At 38.2% G+C, this 17,499-nt stretch overlaps 1 protein-coding gene across 10 annotated transcripts in view; it reads left to right on the top strand.

Annotated features, from left to right (window-relative positions):
• PDSS2 (decaprenyl diphosphate synthase subunit 2) overlaps window positions 1-17,499 on the top strand; it is a 302,828-nt gene that overhangs the window by 185,144 nt on the left and 100,185 nt on the right. For 9 of the 10 annotated variants that reach the window (XR_007518904.1, XM_049898045.1, XM_049898407.1 and 6 more), the window contains exon 4: window positions 6,398-6,472. The exons of the other annotated variant lie outside the window; for it this stretch is intronic. Coding sequence is in view for 8 of the 9 variants with exons in the window: in XM_049898045.1 (XP_049754002.1) it covers window positions 6,398-6,472 (75 nt within the window). In the remaining variant the exon portion in view is untranslated. The remainder of the gene's footprint in view (window positions 1-6,397; window positions 6,473-17,499) is intronic. 10 annotated transcript variants of the gene reach the window in all.

The raw sequence follows: 17,499 nt of genomic DNA, 5'->3' as shown, positions 1-17,499 counted from the left end.
CAGACGAGTTGTGGAATGACATCAAGGACATCATCCATGAAGAAAGCAAGAGGTCATTGAAAAGACAGGAAAGAAAGAAAAGACCAAGATGGATGTCAGAGGAGACTCTGAAACTTGCTCTTGAGTGTCGAGCAGCTAAAGCAAAAGGAAGAATTGATGAAGTAAAAGAACTGAACAGAAGATTTCAAAGGGCCTCTTGAGAAGACAAAGTAAAGTATTATAATGACATGTGCAAAGAGCTAGAGATGGAAAACCAAAAGGGAAGAACACGCTCGGCGTTTCTCAAGCTGAAAGAACTGAAGAAAAAATTCAAGCCTCGAGTTGCAATAGTGAAGGATTCTATGGGGAAAATGTTAAATGACGCAGGAAGCATCAAAAGAAGATGGAAGGAATACACAGAGTCACTGTACCAAAAAGAATTGGTTGAAGTTCAGCCATTTCAGGAGGGTGCATATGATCAAGAATTAATGGTATTGAAGGAAGAAGTCCAAGCTGCTCTGAAGGCACTGGCGAAAAACAAGACTCCAGGAACTGATGGAATATCAATTGAGATGTTTCAACAAACAGATGCAGTGCTGGAGGTGCTCACTCATCTGTGCCAAGAAATATGGAAGACAGCTTTCTGGCCAACTGACTGGAAGAGATCCATATTTATGCCTATCCCCAAGAAAGGCGATCCAGCCAAGTGTGGAAATTATAGAACAATATCATTAATATCACACGCAAGCAAAATTTTGCTGAAGATCATTCAAAAACGGCTGCAGCAGTATATCGACACAGAACTGCCAGATACGCTGATTTCAGAAGAGGACGTGGAACCAGGGATATCACTGCTGATGTCAGATGGATCCTGGCTGAAAGCAGAGAATACCGGAAAGATGTTTACCTGTGTTTTATTGACTATGCAAAGGCATTCGACTGTGTGGATCATAACAGATTATGGATAACATTGCAAAGAATGGGAATTCCAGAACACTTAATTGTGCTCATGAGGAACCTTTACATAGATCAAGAGGCAGTTGTTTGGCCAGAACAAGGGGATACTGATTGGTTTAAAGTCAGGAAAGGTGTGAGTCAGGGTTGTATTCTTTCACCATACCTATTCAACCTGTATGCTGAGCAAATAATCCGAGAAGCTGGACTGTATGAAGAAGAATGGGGCATCAGGATTGGAGGAAGACTCATTAACAAGCTGCATTATGCAGATGGCACAACCTTGTTTGCTGAAAGTGAAAAGGACTTGAAGCACTTACTAATGAAGACCAAAGACCACAGCCTTCAGTATGGATTACACCTCAGCATAAAGAAAACAAAAATCCTCACAACTGGACCAATGGGCAATATCATGATAAATGGAGAAAAGATTGAAGTTGTCAAGGATTTCGTTTTATTTGCATCCACAATCAGCAGCCATGGAAGCAGCAATCAAGAAATCAAAAGACACATTGCATTGGGTAAATCTACTGCAAAGGACCTCCTTAAAGTGTTGAAGAGCAAAGATGTCACCTTGAAGACTAAGGTGCGCCTGACCCAAGCTATGGTATTTTCAGTCTCATCATATGCACGTTAAAGCTGGACAGTGGATACGGAGGACTGCAGAAGAATTGACGCCTTTGAATTGTGGTGTTGGCGAAGAATATTGAATATGCCATGGACTGCCAAAAAAATGAACAAATCTGTCTTAGAAGAAGTACAACCAGAATGCTCCTTAGAAGCAAGGATGGCGAGACTGCATCTTACATACTTTGGACACGTTGTCAGGAGGGACCAGCCCCTGGAAAAGGACATCATGCTTGGCGGAGTACCGGGCTCAGCGGAAAAGAGGAGGACCCTCAACGAGGTAGATTGAAACAGTGGCTGCAACAATGAGCTCAACCATAACAACGATTGTAAGGATGGCTCAGGACGGGGCAGTTTTTCATTCTGTTTTACGTGGGGTCGCTATGAGTCGGAACCGACTTGACGGCACCTAACAACAACAACGGCGACATCCTTTTAAGCATTTTTTCTTCTGTATGTATAAACACATAGACTGGGCTCATTTTTGTTTTAAAAATACCTATCATACTATTCAGTTTTATAACCAGCCTTTTTTTTTTTAAAGAATATGTTACAGCACTTTGTGTAGCAGTCTAAGCAAGAATATTTTTGATCATCATTGTTCCCTTATCACCCCCTATTTCTCTCAATTTCTGTTTTTTATGATGAGAATTTATTATTGGCCAGGATGTAGTTATCACACCTTTTGTGAGAGTATATGCATCATCTTTTTTTGCAGTTTAAAAAATCATTGAATTGTGGCTACCCTTGCCAAAAGATGAAAAATGAAACAAATACACATATTCCCCTAATTGCTGAAATTTGACCTGTAAATAAGCTGTTTAATAAATTAATTCCATAGTCAGTTATATAACACTGTAACTGGCGTTAAAGTTCGTATGTATCTGATACTAACTATTCCTTATATAGGGTTGCTATGGGGTTGCTTGAGTCAGAATCGGCTTGACAGCAACGGGCATCTTTGGTGAGGAGGTGCTGAATGAAGTAGTGGAAGAGATTGACAGCTTACTTGAGAATAGCAACTAGATGTGCACTCCACTTACTTTCATATGCTGGGGGCTTTGTTCCTGGTAGGCAAACAAAGGGAAGTGGCAGGAGAAATCAAGTTGTAACAGTGACACTGTAAACGGATGCCACTTCTGGTTCACTGGAATCTAAGGCCTTACTCAGAAGATTGGACCTTGCTGTGGAGTCAGATTTAAACATGACACAGATGAAAAGAAGCACATTTTTACTTTTGTATGTATAGGTAAGCAATGTGGTTATTCTCACTACTTTCAGAAATGCAGAAATGAGACTTACCTCCTGTTTAATTACTCTCTAGATTGCTGAAGTAAACTTTATAACATTGATGGGGACAGTCATATAATCTGAAACAATGTTTTAGGATTTAATTAATCAAGGTTACAAAAATCTCTGATTTTGATTAGGATAGTTTTTGCATGTGTTCTGTTGTTGAACAAAAGCCCACTTTCTTCCAAAATATTTGGGCACATGCAATTTTAGAAACACTATAATCTTGATTCCCATGTTGTACCTTTCGTCGACCTGAGACTTGTACTGAATGTAGAGTAATAATATAGAATTATAAAGAATGATAACAGTTAACTTCCAGGTTCTCTTCTAAGTGTTGTACATATTTACGCATTAGAGAAGGAAGTGATACGGCCAACTCAGTCTCATTATTGGTTTGATGGAACTTTGCAGTTAAGCCTGATGCCGTTCTGAATCCATTGTGTGAATTATTTCCGACCAGTAGAGAACTTCAAGACCCACAGCTCAGCAATGTGGCCTCTAAGTGATCCACCTAGGACTTCTTTGCCAGCTGGTGGGGTGGGTTATCAGTTGTAATGCTTCAAAAAAAAAAAAAAGGAAATTGTTTTATTATAACTCTAGGCATTAGAACCAGGGGGGATTAGATAGAAAAAGTTTCACAAAGAAAGTAATCTATAGAGTTCAAACTGAGGAAAAGATCCATGTGAAGAGAACAGATAGAAATGAGTGAAGATTTCCCATCAAAGTTACGAAAAGCAATTTTCAAATTCACATGCTTCCTTTTAAGTCAAACACTACTAAGATTCATTTATAGTAAAGCTCAGAATTTTAGAGCAGAGAGTGACCTTAAGGAATCACCTTTTGCAACTGCCCTCATTTTATAGCTGAGGAGAACCAAAGCTCAGAGAAATTAATTGATTTGTGCAAAATTAGTGAGATTTGAAGTAGAATCTAGATACTCTGACTCCTTGTGTTCTACTGTGTTCAATTATAGTGCTCTAATCTGTTGGGCTTCCAAGAGTGTCTAACATTGAGGCTCTTTTAGCCTATTTATTTTTCTGTTGAAAAGTGTTTGCTTACCTCCTTTCTCTTTGAATCTATTTCGTTGTTGCTCTTGTCTAGAATTTCAAGGAGTCTGGGGCTTGGGTTCTTAGTCTCAGGAGGTCTGGCATGTAGGCCTCCAGATTCTCCCCTGCCTACCATTATCCTTGCTCGCATTTTGGGTTGCTTAAACAAACTTTTCCTCAGAAACCTGAGAGGGGGAAATGTCATTAAGCAAGTGATTTCTTATATTTAAGTACAACATACATCTAAACAGGTCCATGCCTATATAATAAGCTAAGTAATAAAAGAAAGAAAATAGAACCATTCTATAAGTTCATTAAAGAATTTTTACTAAAGCGTACAAGGCTGGTAGCCCTGTGGTCTTTCTGGAATATTTGTGATTTTAAGGAAGATAATACTAAAACACATCTCTAGTTGGTGTGATTTTAAAAGTAAAGTAAACATTTCAGGCATGTGTGTACTGGGCAAGTCACCCTTGCCTGGGACACATTCACCTCCCCTGTGGTATCCCTGCTTTTCAAAATCTCTTTCATTTATCTACTTGTTAACCTAAGCAAGTCCTAAGCCTTGTCCTTGATGGATGTCATTGGCCATGAGATATATTCTGCTTAAGCAACTGTGGTCATTTGTTAAGTACAGGTCATATATGAATTATGAATTTGTAAGTACAGGCCTGCCTCTCTTAACTGACTTAAGAGAACAAGAATCAGAGAAAAAAATGATTTTGTTGCTTCTGCCGCTTCTGGAATTTCAGGAAAGTAAGGGAACTATATGGTTATCACAGCCAGATCCATTGTTAAAGGTGCGTGCCATCATTTTGACATTTAGAGTCGGACTTTCTCTTTGTAAATCCCTCTTCATGTTATCAGTGCTGGTTTCAGAGCTAAAACTGTTTCAAAACCATAACATTTCTAAGTGAGTGATTGATCTGTATTTTGTGTCCAGCCATCAGGGGGGTCTTGGGATGTTGCTTGTATAAACTGTAATCCAATCTGATGCTGTGTGTTTAGTTACAGTCTTTCATAGACCTATTGGCGATACTCGATCCTCCTGGATTTGGGTATTGCGTTTATCTGATACCTTCAAGGGGAAAAAAAATCCATTCATTTTTCTCTCTCCTCCACTTAAATAACTCAACACATCTGGTAACACTGTAGGATCATTGTCCTTCCAGTTCCTCTGCAGCTCATATTGCTACAATATTTCTTAAGTATTTGGTTACCTAAAGGGCAATGTGATTTAAAAAAAAAAAAAAAGACATTGTCTTCATTTTACAAATTAGCCCATCTGCAGAGCTAGTAAAAATATGCCTTTAATCAGCAAAATTTCCGTATTAGCAGCCCTGTATGTGTTGTGCAGAATGAATGTAAATATAAATTTGGGGATAAATGCTCTTGTGTTAAAATTTTAAAGCAAGTCTTTCTACAAATTAATTTAATTTGCCTCTAAGAAAATGTTTATTAAATCCAGGGTACCTGAGATTATAAGTTATCTTGTTGGTTGGGTCTGTGTCCTTTACTTAATAATGTCTTTAATTACAAGAATGATAAAGGCTGAAACGATATCCTTTAATTTAATCAGAACTAAGCTAAATTTTAGGAAGCAAAGAGTAGGAATCAGATACAGGACTGTATAATATAGGAAGTTAAATAGACAAGATATTAAGACTTGGTGAGCAGCCAATGGGGTTGCCTTAAGGAATTCTTGTTTGAAATGACTGCATTGAACATTACAATAAATGCCGGTATTTTATCCTTTTGAATTAAGGTGGTTTATGCAAACACTTCTAAATTGTACAGTAGTTCCAAAGAGACCATTTACTGTTTTTCTGCTTATTTCACATTCTGGAACAAGTTCAAAGCTTTGGATTTTGCTTGATTTTTTTTTTTTTAAAGTAGCCTGAGCCTTGAAGATAATACAGGTTTGATTAATACAATTTCAATATTGTGGCTTTGTAAAAATTTTCAGTGTTTATGGTATGTTTGACCCAAAGGCTCTGCACCAAATATATCCACAGTACATTTCAAGTACAGCAGAATGAACACATTTGAAAGGTTAACCATTCCTTTGATTTTGCTTCTTTTTCTGTATGAAGTGTAAAAATTAGCATTGTAATGGCTCCCAGAATGGCGTATTGAAAAATATCCACCTGACAGAAATAACATGCAGAATATAAATTGAGTTAAGATTTCATTAGTTATCTGAAATTTAAGTTTATGTTTCAAAATGGCTATTAGAGGATTTTCATGTGTATTGGTCAAATGCGATGCTTATAAGATTTTTTTTTTTTTTTTTTGGCTTGAATTATGACTGAAAAAAATTGGATCACAGCTTTAATATCCAGGTGGGCAATGCCATTTGCCAGGATCTTTGCACATAACCTCATTTTTTCTGTCAAGCACAAATCCTGCCTTTGCTACTGAACTTTCTGGAGCAAAAATGGAGATGAATTTTAAAAGCTTGTTTTTTTTGAATTTTTTTTTTTCTTGTTTTTTAGGTTGTAGAACTTATAGCAAGTGCTCTTATGGACTTGGTACAAGGAGTATACCATGAAAATTGTACTTCAGCAAAGGTAAAGATTTCAGAGTCATTGTAAAGTGGTAGGCTTAAAAACCCTTGTGGCAAAACTGGAATTGAAGATGAAAATGTCATTCTTCTTTTGTATTTAAATTGTACATAGCATTTTTTTTAAGATTAGTGTTTTGGCTACAAATTCATGGCCATATGCTTAGTACTAGCAGATCTGGCCAATTAAAACAACCTCTTATCCCATGGCTAGATTCACAGTCTGTTCAGTCTGCAGCAGCCCAGTGGACAGCGGTCCTCTCTGGCTAACAGGTAGCACCATCATAAGGCAGGCAGGCTGGAGGACCAGCCTTTCCAGAGGAAAGGACCTTTCACGTCCCAGAAAAAGAGGCCAGGATCACAATAAGATAACTGCTTGGTGGGGAGGGGGTGAACATCTTAGGTATCGAAGATGCAGAATTTATTATATTATTAAATTCTCTAAGGTAAGAAATAGGACAGTTGCACAGCTGGATTATTTTGATTAATTTTACAGGTCTAGAATTAAGGTATTTTTGACTCATTTAGCAGGACAGCTCAAGAAGGGTTAGGTTTTATTTCCTTAAAACGCAATTCTTTCATTTCAGTAGGACATTGGATGGGAAGCAGTTGCTTCAGTGACTACCACCGTCGTTTAACATGGTACATACTGTTATACGGGATGCTTATCTTAGTGTTCGTTATTCTAACTTCTGTAGCTTCTGTTTTAGCAAGAATTCATTCACTGAAAATTAGAAGAAAAAAAAGGGTGCCTATGTGCACATCTCAAGCGTCTCACATTTCCATTTGAAAAAAGAAGGACAAATTTTACTGGACGTGAAATGTAGAGCATGAGAAAATTTGATAAGACATATAAATTTTGAAACTGTGATCTTGGGACTCTGAATGATTGAGAGAGTGGTTAGTGAAATATGAAGAATTACACTTTGGACATCTCCTAACATTTGGTTTAGGGAAACATGGTTCCCAGTAGGCACATCTAATCTCACCCAGCAGCATCATGGTATGTGGAGACCTGGCAGGATATATGACCATAGTGGGCCCCCTTTGCCAGGTTTTTTAAAGGTGTGCCATGGTTCAGTACCATGGCTGAGGGTTAATATCAGATTATGAAATGGGTGACTTCTGGTCTAGTTTCATTCATAGCAAGTCACCTTGTATTTGGTATGGTAATGATGATGATGTTGATAGCAAAGCAAATAGCACTATGGTAAGTGATTTGCCTGTATTTCTTTATTTAACCTTCACAGAAACCCTGAAACTTAGGTACTACTGCTATCTCCATTTTATAGATGTGAAAACTGAGACTTAGAAAGAAATGATTTGCCCAAGGTCACATAGCTTGTTAGCTGAAATTTGAACTCAAGCTCTTAACCTCATCAGTCTGCTGCCTCTGTACCTTAATGAAACCTGATATGCTAGCATCTATCTGCCATACTTGAGATCCCCACCAATAAGGAGTGATTACAGTGATCTCTTCTGGCAATTGAGGCATTGTTTTCACCTGAGATTTATACTGTATTCAACTTAGTTCCATATAAGTCAAATATCCATAAATTTTTAAGTGAAAGTATTGTTAGTTTTAAAGTTCTTGATTTACCTACTCTTACCATTTGTCCACTATAATTAGCCCAGTTCGTTAATAATTTTTTGAACATTTATTAAGTACTTTCTATATGTCAAGCAGACCTAATAGCAACAACAATAATAAAATGTGTAGATAGCACTTGACAGTTTGCTTATACTTTCTTTGTACACAATAACCTATGGAAAAGGGGACATTTGTTGGTTATCCCATTTCACAGAGGAAAAGCTTGAAATTTGGCAATGGCAGATGGCTGAAAAACAGTGCCTAAAAAACTGTTTGTTAATGCATGCTTAACAGTGTCATAGTCAGAACCCCGCCTGGTGTTTTGTCTACAAGTCCCCTTCTTTTTTTAATATACTGTTTCTTCCTAGAAAAGAGGAAGAAACAAAGTCTTTGAAGGACTGTTGGTCATACATGAACCACCACTTAGCAAGCACCAATTGTTGACTTCCTTTAGCTTTAAATTTTACTTGAAAGAATCTGTAGCAATACTTTGTTGTTCTACTCTGTTTCCCTACCTTTTCCCCAAACACAATCTTTTTAAGAACTTGAGTCTCTTTTTAAGGAGCTAGATTTCTGAATATAGCCAAACCTTCTTAAAAGTCTGTTTTTGTTTTTGTTTTGTTTTTAATGGAAACAAAAACGCATAGTTGAATCACAGCAATGGGAGTGCTTCTTGATGCTTCTTTGCACCCCAGGTCCAATTTAGGTTAACCACATTTCCCTTCCTGACCAGAAAAAATGCTAGGTTGTTTTTTTCTGTGTGTACTTGCCATTGCAATGGCTTTTTAGAATTTGGTTTTTCTAACTTGGCCCAGGAATCACTAGTGCTGTCAAGATCTTCATGTTCTAGCACTGTTGAAAAGCAGCCACAAGTGGAGGTCATGTGGGAGGTGAGGCGACTCCATGGATCTCTGTTGCACAACCTCCAGTGCCCTGGGCAGTTCTGTACACAAAAGAATTGCTTTGTGATTTAAAAGAAGCTGCAAACCATTCCATCTCCAGCGATGAGAGGATGCAATAGCCTTCTGCTTTCTATATGGCAACTTAATGCAGTGATGGAGAATGTAAGTAGTATAGAATAGCTTTCTGTAGAGTAGTATCTATGTGACTGGGGTATGGGTGGATGCATTGAAATAGATGGAGGGGAATTGGCACCAGAAACATCAGAAATCACCTTCTCCAACTACCTAGTGGGCACCTTTTTCTCCTTGTGAAGAAACTATAAACATGTTTATGATTTATGTTAGTAATACTTCAGAGTGTAGGTAAATCATGATCATATACACACAAAATAATTTATGAAATTCATCCTTTGTTCTGTCCATTTAAATTTGCATTTGCTAGTTTGTGAGGTATTAAAAAATTAGCAGTGGCAATAAAAATTAGCCATTGTGCTTCCTTTAGTGTTTATAACAAAATGTCTCCCCTTCCTTTTACATGTTTTTTTATGTTAGCTAATTGAAAAAAGAAGCATATTAAAAAGAAAAGTTCTATTTTTAAATAATTGTCATTTTCAGAGGTCCCCAGTCAAGCTCTGCCTCATACATTGTACTCGTATTATTCACTATACTCAATAAATATTTTACATTTTAGTAAAATTTGCTTTGAATCCACAGACCATTATATCTAAAGCCTTTTTACATAGTTATCTTTTATTATCACTTGTTTTCTGATTAGAAAAGTACGTATTCATTAAATAAAAATTGAAAACACAGAAAAAAGTTGAAAATAAAAATTATTTCTATACATGTCCCCCAGATATGAATCAGGGTTATGTTTTAGTAAATTTCCTTTGAGATTTTATTCTATATTTCTCCCCAAACCAGAACCAAACCTGTTGCCATCAAGTCGATTCCAACTCATAGTGTCCCATATTGAGTTATTACTGTATATATAATTGTATCCTGATTTTCTCCGCAGCATAATCATTTATGTTACTAAAAATCTTCAAAAATAGAACTTTAAAAGCTATTTTATATTTCTTCACACTACTATGCATTCATTTACTGAATCATTCAGCTATTTTTGGACATTTAGATTGTTTCTAATTTTTGACTAATTTAAACAATATTGTGTTGGACATCTTGGTACATATAACTTTACTCTGTTTTATGCTATTTGCTAAAAAAAATTCTGAAAGTGAAAACTTTTTTTAATCAAAAAATAAGAATATTTTCAATATATCACCGTGCCGAAAAGAATTGGCATAGCAGGCCTGAGATTGTTATCCTAAGAAAAGCATGCTTTCAAGGTTAACCCTTGGCTGGCATCTGGGGACTTGGATTTTGGGTGTGTTCCTGCCATTCCCTAACTGATGAGGGGGGCTCACTGTGCCTAAAGTGTTTGTGCAGACAAAATGATTTATGCTGAACATCTGCTTTCCTTCTCAGGGTCTGGAACTTTGATACCTGCTAGGCTGAGAGTACCTGTATGACCAGTCCCCAATAAAAACTTTGAGCAAAGAGTATCTATTGAGCTTCCCTGACAGACAACATTTCATACATGTTGTCACAATTTAGTGGGTCCTGGTGGCTTAGTGGTTAAAGTGCTCAGCTGCTAATCAAAAGGTCAGCAGTTCGAACCCACCAGCTGCTCTACAGGAGAAAAACGTGGCCATCTGCTTTCATAAAGATTTACAGCCTTAGAAACCCTATGGGGCAGTTTCGCTCTATCCTGTAGGGTCGCTACGCATCAGAATCAGGTCAAGGCAGTGGGTTTGGTTTTTGATCTCACAATTTAATGCTGGAGGAATTAAGGATGTCCTGTGTGACTCCAAGGGGAGAACTCTTTTAGAAGCGTATGCCTGGTTTCCCCGAGACTTCTGCACCTTTTCCCTTGGCTAGTTTTGCATTGTATCCTTTTGCTGTAATAAATCATAGCAGTGAGCATGTCTATAGGCTGAGTCTCGTGAGTCCTCCAGCAAATCACTGAACCTGTGGGTGGTCTTGGGGACCCTCGGCACACCCTTTTCCTGATTCTTTTTTGTTTATATCCCACCCAGTTCTTTTTCCTCCTTAGAAATCTTCCTAACTTCCTCTGCAAGGTCAGTGTCTGTCACTCATGTTAGTGTTGAGATGGGGAACAGCACAACCACTTCCCTATCGTCAGAGGTTCTGCTCACATTAGCGTGGCCACAGTCTCAAGAAAGTGAGGGAGTTTTAAAAATAATCCAGTTCTCTTGGAAAAGATTTGCTTTCAACACAGAGTCCTTAGAACTGTAAAAAGTTCATTCTGTTTCTTCAAGCACAGATTATACTTTCAGTAGATTCTTCTCCCATGGGAGATACCATTATGGACTTATGGGGCAAGATAACTGTGCCATTTATTTGTTTCATCTTTATGCTTCTCTTCCTTTGTCTCTCAGGCAGCTTTCAAGTACAGTTTAAAAATAGGATAATTCAACCTAGTGAGAAGTCATGAATTATCTCCTACTTGCAAAACCCTATGCTACCATGTAAAATATAATAAAAAAGATGATCAAGATGCAGTTTTGCTCATAGAAAAGCACAACAAGACGGAAATGTGGACAAGAAGTCACATCTAGTTGGGAAAATCAAAAAAAACATCAAGGAGAATGTGATATTTGAGATAGACATTAAAGGCTGGGAAGAATATGTGTGGATGGAGAAGGATGGCGTTTCAGGCAGAGGAAACCACATGACCAAAGGTGGGGAAGCATATTTGAGAATCAGGGCTTCCTTCAGGTAGTAATAAAGGAAAAGTGAGAAGACTAGAAAGATAGGTTTATGTCACACTGAAGAAGAACTGTAATGCCAGAACGTAGAGCTAATACCATATTTAGTCAGATTAGAGAGATTGAAGGTTTTTTTTAAAAAGGAATTACATGGTCAGATTAATCGTGAGGAAAGTTAATTCTGCAGTGGTATTTAGGATGGTTTACAGAAGGTGGTTGAAGTAAATGAGAACAGTGGGGAAGTCAAAATAATAGTGAAGGACAGAGGTACTCTCTTCTCACTTCTACATGGTTAGCCCCTTTTTGATATTCAGATCCCTGCATCAGTATCACCTCTCAGTATCATCTATGCATCAGTACCACCCCTGCCCACCCAATATGAAGTAGCTTTCTGAATTTTCTTTACTGTTATCACTGTGTGAAGTTTTTCTCATTGTTTATTTTCTGTCTCTTCCAACAGTAATACAAGCTCTGTGGGGGGAGGGGTTTTAATGTGTTTTGTTTACCATTGTTCTCCCAATACCAGAACTGTGTCTGGCATATTAGTAGTAGCCCAAAGATGTTTATAAATGAATGATATAGAAAGGCATAGAATGGTTGAAATGAAACACTGCCCAGTCCTGCGCCATGCCATCCCCATAATCATTGCTGTGTTTGAGCCCATTGTTGAAGCCTCTGTGTCAATCCGTCTCCTCACGGATCTTCCCCTTTTTCACTGGCCTTCTACTTAACCAATCATGATATCCTTCTCCAGGCATTGGTCCCTTCTGATAAAATGCCCAAGGTACATGAGACGAAGTCTCACCATCCTCGCTTCTAAAGAGCATCCAAGCTGTACTTTTTCTGAGACAGACTTGTTCATTCTTCTGACAGTCCATGTTATATTCAGTTTTCTTTGCCAACACCGTAATTCAAAGGCATCAATTCTTCTTCGGTCTTCCTTATTCATTGTCCAGCTTTCGCATGTATATGAGGCAGTTGAAAACACCCTGGCTTGGATCAGGCACAGATTAAGTCCTCAAAGTGACATCTTTGCTTCTTAACACTTGAAGGAGGTCTTTTGCAGCAGATTTTTCCAATGCAATGCTTCTATTATACACAATTATTTTGAGATTCATTATGTTGTTACATATATCAATAGTTCATTTCTTTTTACTGCTGACTAGTATTCCATTGTAAGAATCTGTTTCTCCACAATATGCTTATCTGTCTCCTCAGTTGATGGACATTTGAGTCGTGTCTAGTGTGAGGCATTTACAAATAAAGCTACTGTCAACATTAGTATATGGATAATCTGTATCAAACATATACTTTCATATCTCTTAGGTAAATACCAAGGAGTAGATAACCTTTTCGTTTCTCAGATACCTAGGAGTAGAATTGCTGGGTCATATGGTAGGTATGGAGCCTGGTGGCTCACTGGCTAAATGTTCAGCTGCTAACCAAAATGTTGACAGTTTGAATCTACTAGTCACTCCTTGGAAGCCCTGTGGGACAGTTCTCCTCTAGCCTGTAGGGTCACCGTGAGTCAAAATCAACTCAACAGCAACGGGTTATGGTAGGTATACATTTATGATTTTAAGAAACTGCCAAACTGTTTTCCAAAGTGGTTTACTATTTTACATTCCCATCAGCCGTGTACAAAGGTTTCAGTTGCTCCACATCCTTGCTAATACTTAGTATGGTCAATCTTTTTTATTTTAACCATTCCAATATGTGGGTAGTGGTATTTCATTATGGTTTTAATTAGGATTTCTCAAATGAATAGTGATGTTGAACATCTTTTTATGTGCTTATTGGCCATCTGTATATCTCCTGTGGTGCAGTGTCTATTATAACATTTTGCCCATTTGTACTGGGGTGTCTGGTATCATATTCCTGAGTTTTGAGATTTTTTTTGTGTGTGTATTCTGGTTGCAAGTACCTTATTCAATATGTGGTTTGCAAATATTTTCTCCCAGTCTGGGACTTATCTTTAGATTCTTTTAACGGTGTTTTTCTAAGAGCATACTTAATTTTGATAAAGCCCAGTTTATCAATCTATTTTTCTGTGGATCATGCTTTTGGTTTCGTATCTAAGAAATATTTGCCTAATCTAAGATCACAAAGATTTTCTCCTGTTTTATTTTAAAGTTTCATAGTTTTAGGTTTTACATTTATACCTATGGTGCTCTTTGTGCTAATTTTATATATGGTGGGAGATATGAATCGAAGTTAATTTTTGTGCATGTGGATATCCAGTTGTTCCAGCATCATTTGTTGAAAGGACTATCCTATCTCCACTGATCTGTCTTTGCATCTTTGTTAAAAAATCAGTTGAGCATACATGAGCGGATCTGTTTCTGGAATCTCTCTTCTGTTTTACTGATCTCTGTCCATTTTTATGCCAATACCACACTGTCTTCATTGTTGTAGCTTTATAGTAAGTCTTAAAGTCAGATAGTATTAAGTCCTCCAACTTTCTTCTTTTGCAAAGTTGTCGTGACTATTCTAGGTCCTTGTCTTAGGCTGGGTTCCCTAGAGAAGCAAAACCAGCAAAGTGTATAAAAAATATATAGAGAGAGATCTATATCAAGGAAATGGCTCACACTGTTGTAGAGTTTGGAACATCCCAAATCCATGGGTCAGAATAGAGGCTTCTCCTGATTCATGCAGCTGCAGGGGCTGATGAACGCAAGATCAGCAGGTCAGAGAGCAGGGCTCTTGCTCACAGACTTCAAAGATCGATAAATCCCAAGACTGGCAGGTGAGAGTGGAGGTCAGATGAACAGGAGTCAGCTGGCAGGATCCAGAGCAAGCAAAAGTCCCTGAGCCTTGCCAGAATGTACACTTGTATTTGATGCAGGCCACACACCCAAGGAAACTCACTTTCAACTGAATGGGTACTCACAGCAGATCCCATCATGGAGGTGATCGTTTTATATCAGATCTCATCATGGAAGTGACCACAACATCACACAACTGCCAAACTACATCATAATTGCCAGACCACTAAGAATCATGGCCCAGCCAAGTTGACACACAGCCTTATCCATCACAGTCCTGTTTGTTTCCATATGAATTTTTGAATCAGCTTGTCAATTTCCACACACACACACAAAAAAAAAAACTGCTGGGATTTTGCTAGGGATTGTATAGAATCTATAGATTATTTAGAGGAGAATTAATATCTTAACAATATTGAGTATTCTAATTCATGAACTTCCATCTGGCGAGGTCCATGTGTATAATCGCCATTTATGTTGGTGGACCTTGCCAGATGGAACACACAGAAATCAAATTGACTACATCTGTGGAAAGAGACGATGGAAAAGCTCAATATCATCAGTCAGAACAAGGCCAGGGGCCGACTATGGAACAGACCATCAATTGCTCCTATGCAAGTTCAAGCTGAAACTGAAAAAAATCAGAGCAAGTCCACGAGAGCCAAAATATAACCTTGAGTATATCCCACCTGAATTTAGAGACCATCTCCAGAATAGATTTGACGCACTGAACACTAGTGACCGAAGACCAGATGAGTTGTGGAATGACATCAAGGACATCATCCATGAAGAAAGCAAGAGGTCACTGAAAAGACAGGAAAGAAAGAAAAGACCAAGATGGATGTCAGAGGAGACTCTGAAACATGCTCTTGAGCATCGAGCAGCTAAAGCAAAAGGAAAAATTGATGAAGTAAAAGAACTGAACAGAAGATTTCAAAGGGCCTCTCGAGAAGACAGTAAAGTATTATAATGACATGTGCAAAGAGCTGGAGATGGAAAACCAAAAGGGAAGAACACGCTCGGCGTTTCTCAAGCTGAAAGAACTGAAGAAAAAATTCAAGCCTCAAGTTGCCATAGTGAAGGATTCTATGGGGAAAATATTAAATGACGCAGGAAGCATCAAAAGAAGATGGAAGGAATACGCAGAGTCATTATACCAAAAAGAATTTGGTGGCATATGATCAGGAACCGATGGTACTGAAGGAAGAAGTCCAAGCTGCTCTGAAGGCATTGGCGAAAAACAAGGCTCCAGGAATTGATGGAATATCAATTGAGAAGTTTCAACAAAGAGATGCAGTGCTGAAGGTGCTCACTCATCTGTGCCAAGAAATACGGAAGACAGCTTCCTGGCCAACTGACTGGAAGAGATCCATATTTATGCCTATTCCCAAGAAAGGTGATCCAACTGAATGTGGAAATTATAGAACAATATTGTTTTTTTTTAATCATTAATATCACACGCAAGCAAAATTTTGCTGAAGATCATTCAAAAACGGCTGCAGCAGTATATCGGCAGGGAACTGCCAGAAATTCAGGCCAGTTTCAGAAGAGGACCTGGAACCAGGGATATCATTGCTGATGTCAGATGGATCCTGGCTGAAAGCAGAGAATACCAGAAGGATGTGTACCTGTGTTTTATTGACTATGCAAAGGCATTCGCCGGTGTGGATCATAACAAACTATGGATAACACTGCGAAGAATGGGAATTCCGGAACACTTAATTGTGCTCATGAGGAACCTTTACATAGATCAAGAGGCAGTTGTTTGGACAGAACAAGGGGATACTGATTGGTTTAAAGTCAGGAAAGGTGTGAGTCAGTGTTGTATTCTTTCACCATACCTATTCAACCTGTATGCTGAGCAAATAATCCGAGAAGCTGGACTACATGAAGAAGAATGGGGCATCAGGATTGGAGGAAGACTCATTAACAACCTGCCTTAAGCAGATGACACAACCTTGCTTGCTGAAAGTGAAGAGGACTTGAAGCACTTACTAATGAAGATCAAAGACCACAACCTTCAGTATGGATTACACCTCAACATAAAACAAAAATCCTCACCACTAGACCAATGAGCAACATCATGATAAACAGAGAAAAGATTGAAGTTGTCAACGATCTCATTTTCCTTGGATCCACAATCAACAGCCGTGGAAGCAGCAGTCAAGAAATCAAAAGACGCATTGCATTGGGTAAATCTGCTGCAAAGGACCTCTTCAAAGTGTTGAAGAGCAAAGTTGTCACCCTGAAGACTAAGGTACGCCTGACCCAAGCTATGGTATTTTCAATCACATCATATGCATGTTAAAACTGGACAATGAATAAGGAAGACCGAAGAAGAGTTGACGCCTTTGAATTGTGGTGTTAGCGAAGAACATTGAATATACCATGGACTGTCAAAAGAACAAAGAAATCTGTCTTGGAAGAAGTGGGGCCAGAATGCTCCTTAGAGGCAAGGATGGCGAGACTGCATCTTACATACTTTGGACATGTTGTCAGGAGGGATGAGTCCCTGGAGAAGGACATCATGCGTGGCAGAGTACAGGGTCAGGAGAAAAGAGGAAGATCCTCAACGAGGTGGATTGACTCAGTGGCTGCAACAATGAGCTCAAGTGTAACTACGATTGTAAGGATGGCGGAGGACCGGGCAGTGTTTCGTTCTGTTGTGCATGGGGTTGCTGTGAGTCGGAACCAACTTGATGGAACCTAACAAGAACAACAACAATTCATGAACACAGTGTATCTCTCCATTTATTTAGGTATGCTTATTTACTTTCTCTTGTAAGTGTTTTGTAGTTTTCAGTATACAGGTCTTGCATATCTTTTGTCAGACTTATCCCTAAGCATTGCATCTTTTTTTTTTTCCATTTCTTATTATTATTACTATTATTACTATATAGAAATATAATTGATTTTTGCATATTAATTTCTATCCTGCAACTTTGCTAAACTCACTTATTAGTTCTAATAGCTTTTTTGTAGAT

Source organism: Elephas maximus, chromosome 1 (assembly GCF_024166365.1).
Source record: "Elephas maximus indicus isolate mEleMax1 chromosome 1, mEleMax1 primary haplotype, whole genome shotgun sequence".
In the NCBI taxonomy this organism is placed as follows: Eukaryota; Metazoa; Chordata; class Mammalia; order Proboscidea; family Elephantidae; genus Elephas; species Elephas maximus.
The sequence above is the reverse complement of the archived record's forward strand: the minus strand, read 5'-3'. Positions and strand labels throughout refer to the sequence as shown.